This window comes from Salmo salar, chromosome 20, assembly GCF_965601325.2.
Source record: "Salmo salar chromosome 20, fSalSal1, whole genome shotgun sequence".
NCBI classification, from domain to species: domain Eukaryota; kingdom Metazoa; phylum Chordata; class Actinopteri; order Salmoniformes; family Salmonidae; genus Salmo; species Salmo salar.
Window position 1 is genome coordinate 62,021,562 of NC_138310.1, and position 25,922 is coordinate 62,047,483.

At 44.9% G+C, this 25,922-nt stretch overlaps 1 protein-coding gene across 1 annotated transcript; it reads left to right on the forward strand.

The window, feature by feature from the left end:
• Positions 1–25,671, forward strand: cluha (clustered mitochondria (cluA/CLU1) homolog a). Its single transcript, XM_082966622.1, has 27 exons — positions 1–356; positions 5,989–6,179; positions 6,461–6,632; positions 6,838–6,981; positions 7,203–7,330; positions 7,918–8,072; positions 8,293–8,418; positions 8,649–8,796; positions 9,810–9,902; positions 10,149–10,583; positions 10,866–11,125; positions 11,275–11,813; positions 13,021–13,122; positions 13,244–13,344; positions 13,539–13,691; positions 13,914–13,976; positions 14,158–14,402; positions 14,550–14,634; positions 14,848–15,001; positions 17,898–18,037; positions 18,149–18,226; positions 18,328–18,453; positions 18,640–18,761; positions 18,901–18,994; positions 19,685–19,819; positions 22,246–22,319; positions 22,489–25,671. The coding sequence occupies exons 1-27, from the start codon at positions 227–229 to the stop codon at positions 22,628–22,630; spliced, it is 4,335 nt and encodes a 1,444-aa protein (XP_082822748.1). The 5' UTR covers positions 1–226; the 3' UTR covers positions 22,631–25,671.
• The last annotated feature ends 251 nt before the right edge of the window (positions 25,672–25,922 follow it).

Here is a 25,922-nt window from a genome sequence, read left to right on the forward strand (position 1 = left end):
ACGCAAAGGCAAAGGGGTCAGGAGGAGGAGAAACCACGTGTTATCCATGTACAGCTTTGACTGTCCTTCCTATGTAGACTTGTTTTTGTAATATCGTACCCTCTGCATGTAACTGGCTAGCCCGTTAGCTAAGAAGAAGCATTTCACAGATTAACATAGCAATTTTGAGCAACAGATTTCTGTTGCCACCTTTAAGCTAACTAGCTGCCACACTGACAGCCAAATAATGGTGAGCAAGACGGATGACATCCAGGCGTCAGTACCCAACTGTAATGTTAACACAGTTGATCTTGCAGAAGGAGAGACGCCAGACCACCAAGAGACCAAGGCACCAAACACGGATCCTTGTGCGTGTGGTAAGAAACTAGCTAACGTTACGTAGTTATCAAACTTGCTAGCAGAGACTAACTATCATGCAAAATGTTTGCTAGCGACGTCGGTTGCAAGTTATGAAATTGTGCTGTGCACATAGCTAGTAACTAATTACCGCGTTAGCAAGCTAGCTGCACACATGTAGAGTTAATTCAAAGTAGTCATCTCATCTGTCAATGAGTTGATTAGTCTGCCAACTTGGCTAACTAGCTGAAAATGCAGTAATGGGCCTCAGTATTCAAACCAGTTTTCTATACAACCAAGATGTGTCAATTCAACAATGACAGTTTGCTTGAGCTGCTGAACTTGCTAGCTAGCTAGCTAGCTAGCTAGTAGTTGTTGTGTTGGCTAAACTAACGTTAACATGTAGCCAAGTGGTTAGCTTAGGCTATATCAAGAGGGTTTAGCTAACAATCAAATTACTCTTAGAATTATTTAGATGAGCTGTTCGACTAACTAGTTGGCTTACTAGCTGTATGTCAAACAAAGACAACCATTGTTGTGTGGCTGACTTGATACAGCTAGCTAGCTTCGAAATAGGTAGCCAAGCTTGTGGTGATGCTGACTTGTTGTAGAAAAATGGCAGATATAAATGTGATTATAGAAAGTAATATAAGTGTATCCACTATCTTAACAGTGTAGTGCGAGCACCTCACGTTCTGACGCACATGGGACCACAGCTGTTCTGTACCTGCATGAAAGAACGAATGGACTGAAGGTCACCTTCAGTGGAACTGCACATTTCAAGATAAGAGGGGTTCTAATCGATGTGAAGTAATTTCACACGCCGTTTTCTATTAATATAAACTACTTTTTTCTAGTTAGTCCATCAAATGCATGCTATTTTTGTGATCTAGTAATATCGAAGTGACTAGATCACCATTGTCCCCGTTAGTTGGCATGATACCTTCCCGATCCCCCCTCCCGTTCAGAACCGGAGAGGTTGGCTATTCCTCGACCGGGAAGCGGAAGCTGACCCTTTGAGAAAAGTCATGGTGCATGCACGGAGAGAGAAGGTTATTCTTGAGACATTCTGAGTCATATAGCCGGTAAGTGTCGTTTAAACAAACCGATTTTCATGGATTGCCACCGATCGCTTGCGCCATATATAAAGTATTGATGATCGAGACAGTCACATGACATACTACTGGTATAGGTTTGCTGAATGTAAGGCCACTGTTGAAATTACACAACCTTATGCAGCCTTCACGACAATGCCACAGCTTTCGGTGTCACATTTGACAGGACCTTCAGTTGCATGCATAGACGCCTGTGTTGCCACCACTATAAAGTTACACACAGTATAGTTAGTTCAGCTGTCACACTTTGGATTGGTCTCATTGTCACAGTTATTGCGACAACTGTACTTGCATCTGTACAGATTGTTTCATTGATTCTAGGGACTCATTGTGTCACAGCCAGTGACTGTAATGTGTAAATAACATGTCATTTGTATCAGAATACAACTCCTAATTCCAGCTATTTGTGGGTTATGTTTCATAAATTATTTGCATTTGCAGCAAATTATTTTGAGACATAAACAAAACATTTATGTACCAATCAGTATTTGTTGGAAGATGAGAAGCATCTTTTTAATGGCCAGCCTTCACCTAGACTAGAGCTTTGTATGTGCAGCACATGTACCATCATGCTTTCTTCTAGTGAATTGAAGTTCTTGTTTATGGACAAAGTGTTTGTCCATCATAGTGCTTTTGTATGTTGGCAACCTTTGTCAGCTATTGACAAGATTCATTCACAACTCCATAGGTATTAAGTAATCATTACCAACAAAATCATTATTGACCCCTAAACCACTTTCCTATTATTGGCACTTCAAGATACTATCACCTCCTTGATTAGCTTTCTATTGCAATTCACCTCTCATTTAAGAGAAGCCTGCTGGACTAGACAAATGCCTTAGGCTGCATTTGAGCCTGTTGGTTAACTACCAAGACACTGAGCTGTGTATCCTGCAGTACTGACAGTATTGTGACAGACAGCACATGGCAGACTGATGGGGTAGCATGGGGGTTAGCAGGGGTGAGAGAGGTTGAGGGTAACGGGATGAGGGGGTCTGTTGGTGATTGTAACCGAAGGCGCTTAAATGCTCCTCAAGGGTGAAGAGGTGACCTTTGTAGTCCTCAAGGCACTGTCCAGACTCCTCAGGGCACTGTCCAGACTCTCCACACCCTCCCCTCTAGCCCCTTGTCATCTCTTGTAATGTTTTACTAACATTAGGTCTTCATAATCACAACCCAGAGAGGTATACTACAAGGTAGTATCAAATGAGTTAGCCAGCAAACTTTGATAAGCAACCTGAAATAACTGTTGATTTGCCTGTTCTTTAAAAAAAATTATATATTACACCATGTCCATTTCAAGCTTATCTTTCTCAAAAAAAAAAAGTTATTTCAGAATATTAAGGCAAGTTAACTCCTTGATCCTGCTTTGTAGTATACCCCTCAGGTCTGATGTCTAAAACAACAACGCATTCTAAAACACATCAACATGCTTCAGACAGAGGAGTCATTTGACTGGTTATGAGACCTCCCTGCAAAGATGTATGTATGACTCTGCAGGAAAGCTTTTCCCTTCCTGCTCTATATCAATCGATCAAAAGAAGGTTGCCATCTTGTGGTTTAATAAATCTATCTATGTTGGACAACAACAAAAAAAGACCTTGCTCTGTGTGTCCCCCCCCCCCCCCCCTCCCCCAAAATGCTGTCTGTTTGGTTTCTTTTTGCCCTGGTCTGTAGGCCCATCATGTCATGGTCTGCCATGTCAAGGGAATTAATTAATCTGTAGTCAAAGCAAGAACAGCGCTCAGTCCGTGGTAAACCTTGAGCAAAGATATAACAGCTTACAACAGACAGGGCAGCATGGAGACTGGTGGCTAGCTCTCTGGATTAGTAGGCCTAGTGGTCTTTCACAATTTTGATTGAATAAGGACGTTAGTAGTGATCAAGACCTTCACACCTCGAGGAAATTGTGAAATGATTGTTGATCTCTTGTAGCCCGCTTTCTATTATTTGCCTAATTGACCTCTTTCGTCTTCCTTTCCATACTATCAGGGACCTAACTCTTTGACCCACTGCCCTGAATAAGACCTATCCTTGTGTGAGGATAAGTTTGCTTACTGTGCAACCTGAGGAGTGAGCTAAGATGCTAATGGTGGCACTGGATGGGGTGTGGAGGGGTTGTTTAGTCTAACTGGTTTAACTGAATGCTGGTCTGCATGGAGTCCTTCTGCTTCCCCTCCCCCTCAATGATTTACCTGTTCAGGAGGATCAGAGCTCCTTGCTTGTGTAATAATCAACATCTTTCCTCCATTTTGTCTGGTTAAGGTTGGTCTTGTGGTTGGATTTTTTTAAATGTATCCTTTATTTAACTAGGCAATTCAGTTTAAGAACATTCTTATTTACAATGACAGCCTTGGAACAGTGTTCAGGGGCCTTGTTCAGGGGCAGAATGACAGATTTGTACCTTGTCAGCTCGGGGATTCGATCTAGCAACCTTTTGGTTACTGTCCCAACACTCTAACCACTAGGCTACCTTAACACTATTAAGATAAATATTTCTTATTGAAATAAGCAAAGCTTTCAGTTGGATAATCTGTATATGTAGGCCTAATTCACCCACCGAGGCCAGAATATACATGCCAGTATGACAGAAGTACTGCAGCATTTTGCGGATTCTGCTTTCCCTTCCCTCCACCTGCTGCCCTCTTCATCTGTGAATTGTGACCAACGACATGAATCTCTCCTGTCTACACTACACATAGTGACATGAATGCTCAACCTCCTTAGAAAAACAAGTTTAGTTGGGCTAAATGTTTTGAGTAATGCAGAAGGTTGTGTAATATTGGACCCCATTCCCCACCCTTTCACCTCACCCCTAGTGCTCTGTTCTGTTGCTGTAGGGCCAAGTGGGTCTGTTTTGCAATTATTAGGCTACATGATTTTCATAGTGCTGTCTGGCACTTTGTACTCTTGTTTCTGACACTGTTGTAGTCTTGCCTTCTCAGTGCAGATTGAATAGCATTGGCAGCAAGTATTCATACATACCATTATTTGAAGGCTCTTCCCCTACCTCATCAATTCCACTTCAGAAACTTAAACTATATACATTTTCATTAAATTGATGTGAGTCAAGTACCATGTTGAATTTTTGTGGGAGTTAAAAAATAGTCAAACTGAGCTGAAAAGTGAATCTTGAAGAAAGCAGAGGACCTTGAATGACTGAAGGGATTCCCGCTGTCTGTTTGTGACAACTCTAAGAAAAATGCAATAGCTGGGGCATTGATGGAGGGATGAAAGAATTAATGGAGAGATGAAGAGTGACTTGGACCAGGCCAGAAATAGGACACCTAAGGATAGAGACAGAGTAACTGATGTAACTTATAAAATATGTCTGCTTCTACAACAGGGCAGGATGTCCGGCCTCTACCTGTTTCCCTGGGCTCTACCTGTTTCCCTGGCCTCTACCTGTTTCCCTGGCCTCTACCTGTTTCCTGACCTGTTTCCCTGGCCTCTACCTGTTTCCCTGGCCTCTACCTGTTTCCCTGGCCTCTACCTGTTTCCCTGGCCTCTACCTGTTTCCCTGGCCTCTACCTGTTTCCCTGGGCTCCTATCATATGTTCAAGTCTATTTTCCTTGTTCTTTTTTAGTAGTCGGTCTTCTCTTGCAGCATGGACCAGTTGTTGGCCAAGGCTGTTGTGTTTGGTATTCAGAGCGTGGTGAGTCTTTCTTTCTCACTCTCTCATTCCCTCCGCCCTCTCTCTCGCTCTCCCTCTTACTCTAGATTCCCCCAACCACCCCCTCTACGTGGTAACCCTGACACTGTGTTACCCTTGACATTGAACAAGGGCGCGCAGGTTGCAGTTGTCTGGGAGAGAAAACAGCCCCCCCACACTGGAGGCCCCACTTGTTGTTATTTATGTATGTAGCCTTTCCTCTTGGCAACTCAACCCACACCATTCAAAATAGTACAATATTTTGGGGCACTTTTTTAAATTGTTTTATATTTAGCTCTGCTACACAGAGGTGTTTCCACAGTTACAATGCCTTGTGCCAGTGAGGCCCCTTCGGAGGTCAAGGAGGTTGCACTAATTCTGGAAGTGAAGATGTATACACACACACAGAGGGGAGAATTTGTGTGGATGGCTCTATTTTCCTTTCACACTTTCCAGTATAGCTCCTCGTCAGTGACCTTGGGAGTCTGGTGCCCAATGTGGAGAAGGCCAAAAGCACCAGGCAAACAAACCACTAACTTTTGTGTTCTGTACAAGAGTTTGATGGTTAAGAACTCCAGGTTGAGAGAAGCAGACCAAGGTAACCTGTATACCTCTGCTTCACATGGCAAAGGCTGGAGATCTTGTTTTCTGTGCTAATTGGATCCTATTCTCCTTGGATCCTGTAAGTCACCGATTTAGCACTGTACACTATGCCCTTTTAGGAGTAATCTAAACTGACAACACGCATTACTTTGTTTGCTATCTGTAGGCTTATATCCTTATTAATTCAGTTGTGTCACTCTGCCATGGCAATGCCCTCTCTACCCATCTGTCCAATCGGATGACAAGCTATGTTGAATGTATCTCCTTCTGTTCAATCACAGGGCACAGTGCAAGCACAGCGGTGATGAACGGGGGCGGGGCCCACTATCATTCGGAGGAGGAGTCCAAGCAGGATGTGGGTGGTGACACGGACGGTGGGGAGGATTCTAACGAACAGGAAGTGATTGTGATTCAGGATACAGGTTTCACCGTGAAGATCCAGGCACCCGGGACGGAGCCTTTTGACCTCCAGGTACAGTACATACTTAGACAGTCCAACAGCCGGTCCCAATTTGCTACTACCCCTTGACCCGCCTAATCCTTCAACGTCTGCTGATCTGTAAGGTGTAAGCAATATAGTGGATGGAAGCTCCACCAGCACACCGCTTATACCTATCCAGAGGCTTCAGATCTGCAAACATTGAAGGTTTAGGGCAAAGGTGGAAAAATGGGGACCAAATTGGGACTAGCTGTATGACCAAACATTGTCAGTCTCTATTGCTATAAGATGTTAACCCCTGCTCGCTCCCCCAGGTTTCACCCCAGGAGATGGTGCAGGAGATCCACCAGGTGTTGATGGACCGTGAGGACACCTGTCATCGTACCTGTTTCTCCCTGCAGCTGGACGGCAACGTGCTGGATAACTTTGCTGAGCTCAAATCCATCGAGGGCCTGCAGGAGGGCTCCCTTCTCAAAGTAGTGGAAGGTAGGACTTGGTGATATGTTCTCAAGTCAGCCACTAGCCCCTACCCCTAGACTTTATTGATCTTAAACCCTAAAAATTGTATAAGTTTAAGCTCGAAGGCCAAATCTCCTCTTAGTCCCCTTTGTAGAGAGTCCACAGTCCAGGAGACAGTCTGTAGATTGCATCGATAATAATGTAATGACTGTCCTTTGTCTCCTCACCCCAGAGCCCTACACAGTGCGCGAGGCCCGTATCCATGTGCGTCATATCAGAGACCTGCTGAAAAGCCTGGACCCGTCTGATGCCTACAACGGAGTGGACTGCAACTCTCTCTCCTTCCTCAGTGTCTTCACCGACGGGGACCTAGGAGGTGTGTGTGCGTGCACACGTGTTTGCGTACCCAATTGTTTATTTGCGTGTTTGGGTGGGTCTGTTCAGCGAGAATTGGGGTGAGAAAGATTTCAGTCAGTATTCTGAGGTATCCAGCCACCTTTATCCTACAAATGTGTATGTCTGTGTCCTAGGCAGCAGGCTATAAAAGTCTTTGGTCTGGCTGCATTAGTCTGACCTGTGACCTTATCTCCTCTGCAGACAGTGGTAAGCGGAAGAAGAAGGGCAGTGATCTGGAGCAGATAGACTGTACCCCTCCAGAACACATCCTGCCTGGCAGCAAAGAACGCCCCCTGGTGCCCCTCCAGCCACAGAACAAGGAGTGGAAGGTAATAATGACGGTAATTACGATGATTTTAACACTTTTATCCAAAGAGACTTACAGTTCATAGTGACACATATAGTTCATAGTGACACACAAGCCTGGTGTTGCCAGCAAGCTAATTATGATCATTCTAATGCGGTCTCATTTACATAGATTCATGTGTGTCTCTGTGACATTATCTGACAGTTAAAAAAATGTCACATTCTTCAAGGAGTTTGTCCATTTGTAGTTTACTGGCTTCAGCTCCAACCTTTGATCTGCTTCTAGGAGCCATTTTTATATAGCTCACAATGATTTGCTAGCTAAGTGCCAGACTTACTCAAGCCTGGCACTAGAACACTTTTTTTTATTCTAGAATAAGTAAAAGTGGTTGTAGAATAAAGGGTAAGATTAGTTAAAAGTGAAGTGTGCACTCAACAAAACCAGCATACATCAGCTGGCTGGGTCATATTGTATCCTGTATATCCTTACCACCATAAAGTGCAGATGAAGTAATTAGTCTATGGCCCTTTTCCAATATCCACACTAGCACACCACAAGTCATAAGTCACATTCCAATGTCCATATCTGATTCCCCCTCTTGCGCTATAGCCCATGCAGTGCCTGAAGGTCCTGACTATGAGTGGCTGGAACCCTCCCCCTGGCAACAGGAAGATGCACGGTGATTTGATGTACCTGTATATGGTGACTGTTGAGGAGAGACACATCAGTATCACCGCCTCCACACGTGGCTTCTACCTCAACCAGTGAGTCGGGCTTTCCCTTTCTCCCGTTAGACTTACCGCATGATGTTTTCACACTACTGCGCTGAGCTGGATTGTGTTGGCCTGTTTACACATCCACCACTTGCTGGAACTGTACTGGAAAGTGTGAAAGGCAAAATATCAGAGCCAGTACAGTATGGTTAGCTTTGGCAAGATCGTGAGTTGACCATAATGAGATGACCATGGTGTTGTTGTGTTCCAGGTCGACCACCTACACCTTCAACCCCAAGCCAGCCAACCCCAGCTTCCTGAGCCACTCGTTGGTTGAGCTGCTGAGCCAGATTAGCCCTGCCTTCAAAAAGAACTTCACTGTCCTGCAGAAGACAAGGTAAGTGGGCTACGCTAACCACAATGCACTGTGCTATTTATTAGTGCTGTGTAATGTGGGGAAAACAAACTAAGCATACAATTATTAGTCGTCATCAGAAATGTATATATTATGTTTAAGAGCTAAAAATATTAGCCAGACAGTTGTTTTTCTTGATAATTCAGGTAAGCCTTATCTGAGAAATATTCCCGCTGTGATACATGGCTAATTTGGTTTCTGATTGACTGCAGGGTCCAGCGGCATCCGTTTGAAAGGATAGCCACACCCTTCCAGGTGTACAGTTGGACCGCCCCCCAGGTGGACCACACCATGGACTGTGTCAGAGCTGAGGACGCTTACACCTCCCGTCTGGGCTACGAGGAACACATACCTGGACAGGTACACACACCTCGCCCCTAGGCTGTGAGGAACACGTACCTGAACAGGTACACACACCTCGCCCCTAGGCTACGAGGAACACATACCTGGACAGGTACACACACCATACACCTCCCGTCTAGGCTACGAGGAACACATACCTGGACAGGTACACACACCTCGCCCCTAGGCTGTGAGGAACACATACCTGGACAGGTACACACACCTCGCCCCTAGGCTACGAGGAACACATACCTGGACAGGTACACACACCATACACCTCCCGTCTAGGCTACGAGGAACATATACCTGGACAGGTACACACACCTCGCTCCTAGGCTACGAGGAACACATACCTGGACAGGTACACACACCATACACCTCCCGTCTAGGCTACGAGGAACACATACCTGGACAGGTACACACACCTCGCCCCTAGGCTGTGAGGAACACATACCTGGACAGGTACACACACCTCGCCCCTAGGCTACGAGGAACACATACCTGGACAGGTACACACACCATACACCTCCCGTCTAGGCTACGAGGAACATATACCTGGACAGGTACACACACCTCGCTCCTAGGCTACGAGGAACACATACCTGGACAGGTACACACACCTCGCCCCTAGGCTGTGAGGAACACATACCTGGGCAGGTACACACACCTCGCCGCTAGGCTACGAGGAACACATACCTGGACAGGTACATACACCCCTCCGGCTACGAGGAACACATACCTGGACAGGTACACACACCATACAACTCACTCCTAGGCTACGAGGAACACATACCTGGACAGGTACACACACCATACACCTCGCTCCTAGGCTACGAGGAACACATACCTGGACAGGTACACACACCATACACCTCGCTCCTCGGCTACGAGGAACATATACCTGGACAGGTACACACACCATACACCTCACTCCTAGGCTATGAGGAACATATACCTGGACAGGTACACACACACCAAAAATAGTATTTTTTTAGAGTCAGTGTAACATGGGGTCTCTGTTATTTATTCAGACGCGAGACTGGAATGAGGAGTTGCAGACGACCAGAGAGCTGGCCCGGAAGAACCTGCCTGAACGCCTGCTGAGAGAGAGGGCCATCTTCAAGGTGAGCCAGCCTACAGCAGCAGTTGAAGCCCAACTCCTTTCCCCTCTTCTGTCTCCTGCACTCTTTCATGCTTATTTGCTTTCTCCAGTGAGCCTCGGTCATCGACCTCTCTTGAAACACCTTCCTTTTATGCTACAGTCCGTTTCTCTGTTTACGTCTATATCCTGTAGTGTGCACAGACTACTCTTCTTTCCATCCTCTACATCCTTATGCATTCACTCTCTAACTCTCCTCCCCTCTCTCCAGGTCCACAGTGACTTTGCGGCTGCTGCCACTCGTGGTTCCATGGCTGTGATCGACGGCAACGTGATGGCCATCAACCCTGGCGAGGAGACACGTATGCAGATGTTTATCTGGAACAACATCTTCTTCTCCCTGGGCTTCGACGTCCGCGACCACTACCGCGAGCTGGGCGGGGACGCTGCCGCGCACGCTGCGCCCACCAACGACCTCAACGGTGTCCGGGCTTACGGGGCCGTAGACGTGGAGGGGCTGTACACCCTGGGGACCGTGGTGGTGGACTATCGTGGTTACCGTGTCACGGCCCAGTCGATCATCCCTGGCATTCTGGAGAGAGAGCAGGAGCAGAGCGTTATCTACGGGTCTATCGACTTTGGGAAGACAGTGGTGTCTCATGGGAAGTACCTGGAGCTTCTGGAGAGGACCAGTCGACCACTCAAGGTGAGGAAGAGGATATGATAATGCCAGTTTCATGGTTTATTTTTAAGTCTGCTAATTGTTTGGGATTAATGTTTTTGTCAATACAGAGTAAGCAAACTTCAATATCTTTTGTAGAACATTTTTTTTTTTTTTTTTTTGTCACTGCACCGGTCTACAGATGTTCAACGTATATTGACTGCCATACCTCTAACCTGCCATACCTCTAACCTGCCATACCTCTAACCTGCCATACCTCTAACCTGCCATTCTCTCTGTTATAATGACTGACTCTCCCACCCCCAGGTCCAGAGACACAATGTGCTGAATGAGAAGGATGAGTCCGTGGAGCTGTGTTCCTCTGTTGAGTGTAAGGGCATAATTGGCAACGATGGACGCCACTACATCCTGGACCTTCTGAGGACCTTCCCCCCCGACCTGAACTTCCTGCCTGTGGAAGGGGAGGAGCTTTCCCCTGAGAGTGTGAGACAGGGTTTCCCCCGCCAGCACCGCCACCGCCTGGCCTGCCTCCGACAGGAGCTCATTGAGGCCTTCGTCGAGCACAGGTACTGTAGGGTGCCCTGGGTATGTCCCTCGAGGGTCATTTGATGTTCCCTTTAGTGTATGATTGTGTCTGCACATTTGAATGTTCACGTAACTGAATGGATGTCCTACTCCCTCAGGGATAATAAAGATTCTGTAATCTACTCCTCAGATACCTCCTCTTCATGAAGATGGCAGCACTCCAGCTGATGCAGCAGAAAGCCAACAAGGAGAGCAAGATGGCCACCTTGACAGAGAATAGCAGCCCCGAGGCAGCCGTTCCAGCCCTGCCCTCCACAGAGAACCCCGATGCTTCAGCCAAGTCCTCAGAAACTTCCACAGAAACCCTCACTGACGGCAAGTCAGACGCAGTCCAGATAGAGACCACCTCCACCTCTGATGCCCCTCAGCCAGCAGCAACAGAAGCCACCACCACAGAAGCAGCCCCCAAGGCAGAACAAACAACAGAAATGGACAGTCCCTCTGCTGCAGCAACAACCATTAATGCCTCCCAGGAAACCCCTACAGAGGATAATGTGATTCCCACGGTGACCACCAATGGGCCATCGGTGCCCGTTGCCACAGCGATTCAGAACGGGGAGTGCGAGAGCCCTCTGGAGGGTAAGGCTGAGGCTGAGGATAGTATCCCGGGCTTAGCCCAGGCCAAAGAGCTGGCTGAGTCCTTAGCCGCGGAAGATGGATCCGGTATCGGTACGTCTAAACCATTGCAGGGTAGAGAAAGACTGGGGAAATCCAGTCGGTGGAGAAATGCTTTTAAAGAAGAGGTCTCATTATTTGCTCCATAGACTTGCATTTAGAACGGGGTGTGTGTGTGTGTGAGAGTTGTTAGCAGTTGACATTGTTCTTCAATAACACAGACCCCAAAACAAATCGGGGACAAAAATAGATTGATTTGAGAAGAATCATAGATGTTATGCTGGGAGGTAGATGTTCAGTCTCCCCTGTCCTCACTTTTTCTCCACAGAACAAAGAAACAGGATGTCATTTATAACCCCCCCACCCTAGCCTGAGGTTGACCAATCAGAAGTCCTTGCAGTACAACTGGGCCAGTGGCCAAATAACAAGTATCCTGCTCCAGACACAATGAACAGACCAATGAAAACGTGGCACATGTAGCTCTGAGTTCAGGACTGACATTCCACAGATACTAAACAGCTGTTGAACTGAAAGCCAACTATTTCCATTGACAATTCCCTATTGACCATTAGTACTCTATTTAGTTTTTAGTACTCTCGTCCTCTCATCCTCTGCGTTGTGTATGTATCTTCAAAATATTCTTATACTCCCCCTTTGACCATTTTTAAAGACTGTATGTGTGGTTTTTAATCGGTATGTGAGAGCGTTTATCCATAGTTTCGCTAAGAAGACTTCTTAATGCTGGTGTCTTAGTTGCATCTCTCCACCTGGCTAGGTGTCCCTGTCCAGTTCTTAGCCTCCTATGGGGTGAGCATGGACCCCAGTAAAATCACTAACAGTGTGAGATATAGCAATCCAATAACCACATATCTGTCAAGTTTATTTCTCATTTGCTGGTGTGACAATTAATCAAAGGGTTTGAAGCTCCAATAAGAAGGAAAGAATCCCTGGTTATATGTGATCATTGCATCTGTGTGGGATGGCAGGAGTTGGCCCCTAGCCCTACTGCCTGCTTGACAATAGCTCTAATGACAATGTGGTTTGTGTTTTGTTTAACTAAGATCTGCAACAGTGTGTTGGTGGGGATTTTCAACTTTTTCAACGCGTGTAGGCATTGGACAAAAGATGATAGTGGTGCTTTTGGGGAACTTACCCCATATCATTTTAATTTGAGTTGCCCAGCTAACTTGGTATATTCATAAAACACCCCTCTCCTCCTTCCCTGATCTCACCAATCCCACCCTGACCTGTCTCCATCAAGACCCTAAAAGCCGAGAGGTGGTCCTCAACGCCTGCAAGGCCGTGGGTTCCATCAGCAACACCTCCTTCGACATCCGCTTCAACCCAGATATCTTTTCTCCAGGTAGGAACTGTCACTTTATGTAAGAGGATGATGGTAAATGTAGTGCTTTTAGGAGAGGTTTTGTGTGGCAGCTGGCTCTGCTGTACAGTACTCATCCCCCCCCCCCATGTCTCTCCCCCAGGAGTGCGTTTCCCTGAGGACAGTGTGGATGACATTCAGAAACAGAAGCAGCTGTTGAAGGATGCTGCAGCCTTCCTGGTGTCCTGTCAGATCCCGTCTCTGGTAAGTTTCTGGGCAGCAACATAGTACCACGCACAAGCAGTCATTACCTTAACTATATTACAACCTATTTACTTACGTCACTGTATCACTAGCCTTTGTGTCTGTGTAGCTATTTGTGGGTGTTTGGGTTGGTGTTTCCTTGTTTATTTTTTCTTGTGTGTAGTAATTTATTTTACTTGTGTCTTTCCCTCCAGGTGAAGGACTGTCTGGACCACAGTGCTCTGCCTATGGATGGAGCCACACTGACTGAGGCTCTGCACCAGAGGGGCATCAATGTGCGTTACCTAGGCAACGTGCTGGAGTTTGTGGACAAGACCCCAGCCAAGGCACAGCTGGAGCACTTCTATGTAAGCCTAAACCCCTGACCTCCATACGCTCTTGAGGACTGACTAAGGAGATATATAATGAAGGGCAATGATAGCATTATTAGCATAATGATAACCTTCTAGACTGTTCTGTTTCTACTGCAGACATATTGCAGGACAGGGTGCAGGACAATGCATAAAGATGAATCTGCATTAAGCTTGTTTCTTTTTTCCTGACGGTTTTGTATCTCTTCTGTTCTGAAGAGAATAGGTATCAGCGAGTTGATCACCAGATGTGCGAAACATATCTTCAAGACATACCTCCAGGTGAGTGCTATTTTTAAGCAATGACTGTTAAATAATTATAATGTACTTAGGATGACAGATATTTGTACTTTTGCACCACGAAAATGAGTATCCCTACTTGCTTATCATAGAAAGTATTTATTTGTCTCCCTAAGAAATTGATTAAATATGAGAACAATAGACTATGTACTCCATCTCCCAGGGTGTGGAGTTGTCGGCCCTCTCAGCCGCTGTCAGCCACTTCCTCAACTGCTTCCTGTCCTCCTTCCCTGATGCCGTGGCACACCTGCCTGCCGACGAGCTCGTGTCGCGCCGCAAGAACCGTAAACGCCGTAACCGAGTCCCGGGGGGAGGGGACAACACGGCGTGGGCCAGCCTGACACCCAGCGAGCTGTGGAAGAACATCGTCTCTGAGGCCCAGAGCTACTACAACTTCACCCTGCACTGGTGGGTGGGAATTAGGATTGATGTTTGCACAATAGTAGGCTTGACGTTAGCACACTATTCTGGCAGCTACCATGTCAGCCTGCACTGGTGAGTGTGCTTGGGTTAAAGTTGGCGTAGGTTTTCCTAAAAACATGCATCTTTCTACAGCGAGAATGCTGACCAGGTAGTGGAGAAATACGGCCTTCAGAAGATCACCCTGCTCAGAGAAATCTCCATCAAAGCTGGCATCCAGGTAACTCCCATCAATCCCTATTTAGACTAGGTGCGATTTTCAACATATTGTATACATTTATTAAATACCTTCAGATCTACAGAAATGCCTAGGGAGTAGGTGCCAGGGGTCAAATTGTAATTCAGAATGTGTATTTTAATGATGTCATGTTTTTAACCCTCCCCCCCCCCCCTAAGAAGCTTCCTGTGTCTCCTGCCTCCCTGCGTTTTCTAGATCCTGATAAAGGAGTATAACTTTGACAGTCGCCACAAGCTTGCCTTCACAGAGGAGGACATCCTTAACATCTTCCCTGTGGTGAAGCACGTCAACCCCAAGGCCTCTGATGCCTTTCACTTCTTCCAGAGTGGACAGGCCAAGGTCCAGCAAGGTGAGGCTTGCATGAGGCTACTAGACCTCAATCAGCATGGCCCGGAACGGCATGGATGCTCCTAGTGCTAGAGACATGCAGTACTACTCACACTAATAATGCAGCACACACATGCGGACAGGCCAAGGTCCAGCAAGGTGAGGTGGATACCAGTCCTGCTGGGCAGGATCAGAATGGGTCCTCCTAGGGCTGTGGTGGTCACGAAATGTTGTCAGCTGGTGATTGTCAAGCAAATAACTGTCGGTCTCACGGTAACTGACTGTTAATTTACATAAAACACATTTCACATCTCCTGGCTTCCACACACAGCCTACAAGCCATTATTTATTTTAGATAGGTCTAAAGAAGCATCATATGAAGAAAATCTAGTCTATTTCACAAGAAAAGAATGGCATAATCTGCATGGTCCTGATGTGGCTATGCCAAATGGCTGTGGGCTACACTAGTTCATTTAGCAGACAAGATTATCTTAGAATTCCGTGGCATTATTTTATAATATGAAGAATACAATTGAACATAGCTGAATAAAACAAATATTTTCTCCAAATTATTTGAGGGGGTGCGCACATGCGGCTATTGTGTTGGGCAGTTAACAAAGAAATAGGTAATCCTATATGCTTAATTTAGAGTTATTCATGTAACTTAGTTGTTCTACAAACGTTGGGCTATATGTTTACATTTTAATACATTGTAAGGCTGCATGATGAGACTCTAATGATGATTTGAAAAAAGTCACTTGAAAGGCTGTACACACTCAAATAGTCTCTCATTCACAGTTTGACAAGCACCTGATAATGCCTCGAATTTCATGGCGACATCCCCTTTGTGGCCGTAATGCACCCTAAAACAATCCATGCCTTTTGCGGCCCGGAGTGCTGCGTTGTTCCCTTCTCCCTGAGTGTGCTGTGCTATCCGAAGCGCCTCTCCGTCACGTGATCGGGTCTTTCTCACAGGCTATAAGTGAAGACCGACACATCGGGGATGCAACTGCGCGCGTCCTTATCTAATTCCGAGGCGCATATTGAAGAACTGTCCACGTTTACTTTTCGTCAGCCAACAAGATGAGTAGGCCTAACGAACAGCAACTATCACCCATAGTACAAAAGTTGACCTTTCTGTGCAAGAAATAAATATTCCATATATAGTCTGGGACAGTTGTGGGATGTGATTGATTCCAAATGTAATACAAGCAACAAACACTTTTTTATGCAATGTGGCTGACGCAACAGATCAGAAAATGTAGCTTAAAATAAACTATTAGGCCAATTCCTCACATTATAAGCACAGCATTGCACACATGATAGTAGGCTATAAGCGTGAGTTTTTCCATTAACGGAAAACACCATTATCAAAAGTGACCGCAAATGCAATTATGCAAATAATGCTTTTATTATAAAGGTGCATTTTTATGGTGACAATTATCTTCCCCAAACTTGAAACTCACATGCTGCTTATGTATGCCAGGTAGATCTATACCCCTTGTAAAGTGGATTAATGTGCTTAATTTGATTAATGTGCTATGATTCGAAATTTGCAAAATAATACGTTGTTTCTTATGCTGGGCAGCATTCACAAGCAATAATATATAATTCACAAGTGATAGGCTAATATTGTCACCCATCACTTTTTTTTATTTAATATTGTCTTTACATAAACTAAATAATGTGTGAAATTTGTTTTGATTTAGAATGGACCATTATCGGGGGCCTCCCAAGTGGCGCAGTGGTCTAAGGCTGTGCCACTAGAGATTCTGGGTTTGAGTCCAGGCTCTGTTGCAGCCGGCTGCGACCGGGAGACCCATGGGGCGGCACACAATTGGCCTAGTGTCGTCCGGGTTAGGGGAGGGTTTGGCCGGCAGGAATGTCCTTGTCCCATCGCGCACTAGCGACTCCTGTGGCGGGCCGGGCGCAGTGCACGCTGACATGGTTGCTAGGTGTACAGTGTTTCCTCCGACACATTGGTGTGGCTGGCTTCCACAATGCCCACTGCCTTAAGTGGGCATTGTGTCAAGAAGCATTGCGCCGTGTTTCAGGGGACACACGGCTCTCGACCTTCGCCTCTCCCGGGTCCGTACGGGATTTGCAGTGACAAGACTGTAACTACCAATTGGATACCATGAAATTGGGGACAAAAAAGGGGTAAAAAAAAAAAAAAAAAAAGAATGGACCATTATCATGAACCTGTCTCTAAACAGGGGCAGGGGAAATAATACATGTAATCTATGCACTTAAATAGCGAATGGAGGACGCTTTTCCTGTGGTTCATTTTCATGCCAACTAGGTAGGCTGTTCTCCTGTTGTAAAGATAAGCGATGTGCTTAATATTAGGAAAGTTGAGAAATAAATATAGTAGGCCTAGCCTATAGAAAGCTGAGGGGATCCTCCTTTTTATTAGCCTATAGAAATGTTGCACAACATGAGCTCATGGGCTCTCAAGAAGTGTTTGATTAGAGTTTTGAATACATTAGCATTGATGGTAGAGTGATTAGGGGACAATAGAGTGCTGAATACCAGGCAGTTAGTATGTTTGGTAGGCTACTAATGACCATCAGAGTTTGGAGAAGACTAATTACCGTGACTAAACAGTCATGTGGAATTTGACTGCCGTCATGACTCGTGACTGCCGGTGTAGCGGTAATACGGTCACCGCAACAGCCCGAGGTCCTCCTAGTGCTAAACAGATATGCACATGAAGCTCTGCTCACACATGCAACACACACACACGAAGGCTGATAAATGTTTCCTTCCTCCCCATACAAACCATGCAGAAGCATTACTACATTCATTCAACAATGCAACCTACCTTACTGTCCTCTCTGAACCTGTTCACATGACTTTCTTTTGCGTTGTACAACAATTGTGGAAGCCAGCGTTTTTAACAAGGTCTCTGTGTGCAGGTTACCTTAAGGAGGGCTGTGAGTTGATCAACGAGGCTTTGAACCTGTTCAACAACGTGTACGGGGCCATGCACGTGGAGATCTGTGCCTGCCTGCGTCTGCTGGCTCGCCTTAACTACATCATGGGAGACCACCATGAGGTGTGCTGCTCTAGACATGATACACACACTTTTATATTCCTCTCACACATGAAAACAAATGGCCACAGCAATTCCAGTGACAGTCCTGACTTTCGTCTTCTCTGTCCACAGGCTCTCAGTAACCAACAGAAGGCTGTTTTGATGAGTGAGAGGGTGCTGGGCGTCGAGCACCCCAACACTATCCAGGAAGTATGTCCATGTGATCGAAAATAGTTTGTTTCGTCATTTAAAAAAAAATGTCAGTCCATGTTAGCTGTTTCTAAGTGCCTCTGGTTGCTTTCTCTCCCCAGATGCACTTGGCTCTGTATTGCTTTGCCAACGGTCAGCTGTCCACTGCCCTGAAGCTACTGTACCGTGCCCGCTACCTCATGCTGATGGTGTGTGGGGAGGACCACCCTGAGATGGCACTACTAGACGTGAGTGGACCACAGTATTTATTTTATGTTGATTGAAACCATCCTGTAAGTGGACATGTCACAACGTTAACTCTGAAGTTATGTACCAATTTTGTGGAAGCCTTTGAGGTGTGTTTGTGTGTGACCTTTATCAAATCAGTTCTCCTTACACCTGTCCTCCCTGTGGTCCGGGGTCTCCTCCTATAGAGTAACATTGGCCTGGTGCTGCATGGAGTAATGGAGTACGACCTGTCTCTGAGGTTCCTGGAGAACGCCTTGGCCATCAACTCCAAATACCACGGACCCCGCTCCCTCAAAGTAGCCCTCAGGTAAGGACAAGGGAGAGTTATTCCTTGAGTGACTGAACATAATTTTCAGATTATAAACTGATTTCCTGTTCTAAACTCTAGTTTGTGTTTATCTTCAGTTGATATAATGCAATTTTGTTATTTTTATATAAATCTGCAGTCATCATCTGGTTGCAAGGGTTTATGAGAGCAAGGCGGAGTTCCGCTCTGCGCTCCAGCACGAAAAGGAGGGCTACACCATCTACAAAAACCAGGTAAGACGTACAGCTACAGTACACAAAGCTCTACACGTCCTCTCCTCAGAAGTGGCTTAAGAACATTTGCTTAAATAAGAATATGTGCTAGATGGCCTCCCGAGGGGCGCCGCGGTCTAAGGCACTGCATCGCAGTGCTTGAGGTGTCACTACCGTCCCGGGTTCGATCCTAGGCTGTGTCACAATGGCCGTGACCGGTAGACCCATGAGGTGGCGCACAATTGGGCCAGTGTCGTCCGGGTTAGGGGAGGGTTTGGCCGGCCGGGATTTCCTTGTCCCAACGCACTCTAGCGACTCGTTGTGGCGGGCCTGCAAGCTGACTTCGGTCGCCAGCTGAACGGTGTTTCCTCCGACACATTGGTGCGACTGGCTTCCGGGTTAAATGAGCAGTGTGTCAAGAAGCAGGGTCGTGTTTCGGCTTGGCAGGGTCATATTTCGGCTTGGCAGGGTTGTGTTTCGGAGGATGCGTGGCTCTCGACCTTCGCCTCTGCCAAGTCCGTAGGGGAGTTGCAGTGATGGGTCAAGACTGTAATTACCAATTGGATATCATGAAAAAGCGGTAAAAAGTACTAAAACAAATTACAAAAAAGTGGAATATGTGATAGATTACCAACAACTGATATTAGTTGAGAGGTCTCAATCTATTTTTAAGCTTTCTTTCTCACTTTCTTCCCCTATGTTCCCTCTCAGGTGGGAGAGGCCCATGAGAAGACTAAAGAGAGCTCAGAGTACCTGAAGTACCTCACACAGCAGGCTGTGGCTTTGCAGAGAACCATGAACGAGATCTACAAGAATGGCTCCAACGCCAGCATCATGCCACTCAAGGCACGTGGCTTAGGGCGTAGCTATGGTTTCATATTGGTTTTTATCCCTTAGACAAAATCAAAGGGCCTTGTATTGTACCCAGATGATAGAATAATCTACAGACCAATGTTCCCTCTAAACTGCACGCACAGTAGCCCGAGACTGCCACCCAAAAATATCAGCCCACAGAGAGAAGAATGAGATTGAAGTTCACTCAACTTTCTAGAGTGGTCACCAACCGGGCGATCGACTGGTTCATCTCAAAGGCATTCCTACTCGATTGCCAAACATTTCTGTAAAAAAAAATCTACGATAAATCCTTGTGTTCCTATTTTTATTTTTTGGCTCAGGCTGTTGGCGGTAGGTGCACCCGATTTCAGCTAACCTGCGTGCCGGGTTGGTGAACTGTTGCCATTTTGAACCATTTCCTGTGTCTGCAGTAACGTAGCAGGCATAAAACAAAGCTACAGCAAAGTTGATACTGTGAGATTTCAAAACGTTTAAAACCATGACTAGAGAGAGACTGTCAACGAATACAGCAAAGAGCAGCTGTTTTTATGAGTGAGGGTAAGTTCTTACTTAGCACTGTCAACACTTTTATACGCCATAAAATGCGCCTTCCTATTTCCACTCAGCGCTACAACAAGCAGTGCAGCAGTAATGAATGAGTAGGAAACTGTATCTATAGGCTTGCGTTGTTATTAGCGACTTGGGTCTTTTAATATGGAGGAATATTTCACTTTCTCTGTTTATAGGAGTAACAACATGAATTTATGCATGAGGCAGAACTAATGCGGTGTGACTTGAGTTTGGCCATCGGCTGGAAGACAGTGTCCCTTTTTGGTCAGTGTCAGTGGGGAGGGAGAGGGGAGGGATGTTGAGAGGCGGACCCTCAGTCTGCTGCTCTCTCCCTCCGCTGAGACTGACCATCAGATGCAGGCACCATCAGCCCAGTAAAATAAAAATGTAAATGTATGCTCACTCAGCTGTGCCTCACAAATAATACAGCAACGGATCTATTACCGGTGTGATCATATAGCCTACCTCAAATGTTGAAATATTATTTATAAAAATGGCCTGAACAACAATGCATTGGCAGGTAAATTCAAGCAAAGCCAATATGCGGTGGTAATATATTGGGCCTATAGCTTACTGCACAAACCTCATTGCTACAGTACTGTTTTTAATTGGTTTATGTTGCATAGCCTTATGTTTTTTAAGTCACGTTAAAAACAAATCTGAGCAGTAGATCTTGGCATGCATTTTGACTCAAAGTGATCTCGACTCAGAAAAGGTTGGTGACCACTGTTCTAGAGTTTCCCTGTTAACACTATCAACGTTTCCCTTTACTGTGGCAATTTTGATCGAATCAAGACAATATTAACCACTTTCAATGCAACATACTGAAACAAAACAAACTAGGCAAGAGATTGTTGTAGGCAGAATGTATCGGAGTATGATTCCATTTCATTGACACACTACTCAGCCCGTACTCTACACAGACCGGTGCGGCATAAACAATCAGACCATTGCCATATATGGATCTGTGCCACTTACTTTGAACTGGACTGTATTTACAGCATGAGTGGTTGTGAGTAGATGCGCTTGTTTTGTGATCAAAGCGAGAGCTGCATTTTGTTCATATCCTCTGGTTGTTAGTGAGGTATTAGCCCAGTTATAGATGATTTATAGTCAGCAATAGGGGAATCATTGCTTCCTACAAGAGCACAAAACGTGCACATTTATAGACCTCTTTGAAAAGCAAGTCAGGTAAAGAGCTTTTTTTGTCTTAAAGGGGCAGTGTTGTATTTTGAGACAGTCTTGATTCAAGCCTAAGTAGCCAATAGACAGAGGGTAGCATAATTTCTCTGATTCTCTGTAATAATGGCATGGGAATAATAATGCATTTTTATGCTATAAAGTGGTTTCTTGGGTCAAACAACACAACCATTTTCAGTCACCTCCTTGTCTGAAGGACAAGTGGATTAACAGGTTAATGTCAAGCCCTGCATGTTTATTTCAAAAGGCTCATGGAATGTAGGCCCACATTGAACACCACACATTGGCTTCTACTGTAGGCTGAAGGATAGAACAGCTATTTCCATGTTAAAATGTTATGGGATGCATTTTCTCCATTGTTTTTGATGGTAGGCCACTCTGGTAGGCCTACATTATGATCAAATAGCCACAGTAGTCTACATGGCCACTTTTAAAACTGTAACTTAAAGCGGGTACAGCCTCAGTGTTCACAGTAAACGCATGCTGGAAGTTGCACAGAATGTTCACAACGTTCAAGTTTGCGCTCAGCAGAACTGAAATTTGCTCAGTGCCTAAAATAATTTGAGGGACCATTGCTACAGACACAAGTATCTTTTCAAATGTATTGTTGGTCTTAGTTTCATAGAACAGTGTGTCATTTTGTTGTTTTCTGACACTTTTTTTTCCAGTTCACAGCACCCAGTATGGCCAGTGTTTTGGAACAGCTCAATATTATCAACGGCATCATCTTTATACCACTCAGGTAAAGTGAAGTAGTACTTTTAAAAAAAAACTTCTTACAGTTTTTATTGAAAATGGAAATGTGCCAGGACCCAGTACTGACCCCTGTGGAATTCCATCCACTCTTAAAAAATATAAATGTCTGGGCTCAACATTAACCCCTGTGGTATCCCATCCCATTCCCTCTGCAGCCAAAAGGACTTGGAGAACCTGAAGGCGGAGGTTCAGCGGCGGCAGCAGCTTCAGGAGTCAGGAAAAAGCATGGAGGAGCTCACTGTGGACGGTCCACTAGAGCTGGAGGACAAAATACCCATGGACGTTAATGTTGATTAACGTCAAACCCTCCATACCACACTACTTTCTACAAGGGAACAGATGTGATGCAACAGCCATCTCCTTGAATGAGCATGTGGACCCGAGAACTAAGCTGTCTAAAAATGAACAATGAAAACAAGAAGGGTGAAGGGTTGTTTGGGGCAGTCAAAGAGAAACATCTATGTATACAGTAGGTAGAGCGTTTATAAGAGGAGCTTCAAGGAGTAACAGAGCAAGTTACAGTATATACAGGGGTAGGAGAATTTAATAAAAAGAGAATATAGAATCCATGTTCAATCTGAAAGCCCGTAGCCTCGAGCTTTGGTAAAGAAACAGAAGGAGTAAGTGTCTGTGTGTGAAAGCGACCAAGGAAGACCATGACATTGTATTACCAGAGCCTTATCCACTGTTCATCTCACTCCACATCAACCAACTGTTCCCTCTACCCTCTTCAACTTTTAGCCGAAGGACCACGGTTTACCCCTGCAACACCTCCAATACTCCTGAGAGCCACCGAGGCGACTAGGGCTTCCGGTTTCACCATGGCCCCATGTTGCCTCGAAATAACAACTGACACCCTGTCCCAAAACTCAGGGGATTATTATTTTGTTTTACTGTGAACTAGATCAGACTAAGAAACAGTAATTAAAATTAACAGCGAATTCTGTCATGTTGGGCTACAGATAGGAAGTTCTCTTCTCGTGCGGTTAGTATTGTTAAACCTCACCTCCAGTCATCCATTTACTCGCTAGTGTTCCCTACGGTCAGTCAAACTATTTGTATTTCTATTTATCCCAGGTGGGTGGCTGCTGTGTCCTTTGGCTCTATCACAGCAATCAAACAGTGACGCGTGTGTGCTCTCAACCAATCTTTTAGAATGATTTGTTAGACCTTTTTTCTGTAAAAATGTATCTTTTTGTAAAATCAAAATGAAAGGGGGGAGAAGATTTTTAGGTCTGTCAATTATCCATTAATTGAAAGGTAGAATCATTGATTTCTGCAACAGCTAAGAGCTTTGAAGCACGAGGCTAAACTCACCCACTGTTTTGGTCCGTACTAACAGTGTGACACGAACCCATGCACATGTGCTGATATAGTGTATTGGCGCGAAGTCTTGGATCTCGCTCATCGCATTATCTGCGGTGCTGCTCGTGGCAACGTCATTTCACTGAGTCTACCTTTAAGCCATGTCTGTTTTTATAGAAAATTTTAGTGGCAAATATGTATAAATAAAGCTGTCTTTGGGTTTCAGACAGGTCCTTGATCAATGTTGATGGAAATGCAGATATGAAACGTCCAACTATGGCTTGAGCAGTAGACTCTATAGGTCTCTTATATTAGATGTGTCCAGTCTTCTATTTTTCCACTTTTAAAGAATATGTGCATGTATGTTTGTGTACTCTGAGAGAAGGAATAAGATATGGCCATGGTGTGCAACAGTTCTGCTGCTTCATAGTGGAAAGGCTAGGTTGGGTAAGCCACGACCTTCCAAATGTTTTATTTTTTATACACAAAGGCTGTGTTGACACAGGAAGGCCAATTCAGGTATTTTGCCCAATTATTTGGTGGCTCCCGAGTGGCGCAGCGGTCTTAGGCACTGCAGTCCCTGGTTCGAATCCAGGCTGCTTCACATCCGGCCGTGATTAGGAGTCCCATAGGGCGGTGCACAATTGGCCCAGCGTCATCCGGGTTTGGCCAGGGTAGGCTGTCATTGTAAATAAGAATTTGTTCTTAACTGACTTGCATAGTTAAATAAAGGTTACATTTAAATTCACAAAAGATCTGATTGGTCAAAAGACCAATTAGTGGCAAGAAGATCAGAATTGGGCTGCCTGTGTAAACGCAGCCATCGTAAAATCATGGGACGGCTAATATAAACTTTTATTCTCATGTAACATTCTTGGCCAGCGACGTTGTAAATCTGCTCATATGAAGTGATTATGTGAGAAACTTCACCCTATCATTTGATAGAATAGACAGACTAAACACAGCACCACCAAAAGTGGGTTGAGTAAGGCTGTGTTGAGTAAGGCTGTTTGTCTTGCAGCACTTCAAAATAATAAGATCCAGCATCTTCTATATTGCTTTAGTCACATACATTTTTACAGCGCAACAATTTTTAGAAGGACATTTGCAAGGGAGGGTTGGTCACATTGCATGTACACAAGCGCACACACACTTCAATATACCAAAAAAGACTGATAGAGGTGTGTGTGCGCTTGTGTACATGCAATGTGACCAACCCTCCCTCGCAAATGTCTTTCTAAAAATTGTTGCGCTGTCTAAATGTATGTGACTTAAGCAATATAGAAGATGCTGGAACTTATTATTTTGAATTGCTGCACTTGTGTTGCTGCAAGACAAACAGCTGTCATTGTAAGTAAAAGGATGTCACCAAGAGAGGGGGAAAAAACACTTAATATAATTAATTTCTTGATTATTATGCTCCTGAAAAAAATTGTGGAACAATAATAGAACTTGGTATGTGATTTGTGCCTAATGTATGCTTCGAAATGGAACCAGGGTGTTAATTGGTTTTCTTGTCAGCCCTTCAAAGCTTGTTTTAAATGTTATTTTTATTTTATTTTGGTTTCTTTTCATTTGTACTCATGTTTGTCATAGGGACATCACTGGTTTCCTTTTTAAAGTGTATCTGCATTTCCTTCCTCCCCTCAGGTTCAACTTCCTCCTTTATGAATGTCAGTCCTGTTTTGCAGTACCCTTAGTGGCCATTGGGCGGTGCACTAGAGTACTTCCTTTGGAACCATCAGAAACAAATGAAAAGGCTTTATTAATGTGAAAAATGTTTTTGTCCCTTAAGGATGTTCAAAAGCATATGTCCAGGCTAGTGTGTAATTATTTCATATGTTTCTCATTCGATTGACTTTGAGGGAAGCAAAATAAACAAGTATTTGATGGAATTGATGACGACGTGAACCTGAAAAATTGCAAAGGCTGCTACTTGATGAACATTGGTGAACTTGTTGAAACCCTTAAGTCTATTGTTTGAGACTTAGACATTTCTGATAGAATAAACTCGTTGAGAGTGATCAAAAATACTTTTGTCTGCCTAGAGATCTATTTTTTTCCCCCCATGGATCATCAAATCATGGTGCTTCTATTCTATTTCATCACCAAGGCACTAATTCTTGTTGTTAAGCTGTAATTATGTTCTAATTGTGTAGTAATATACCTCTTGATACATTCAAGTAATTGCATGAGAAAATGATTTGACTGTTCTTTAGATTCATTCAGTAGGGAGTGACAGACCTCCGGTTTATTTTATCAAAGCAAAGACAATGTATAATTT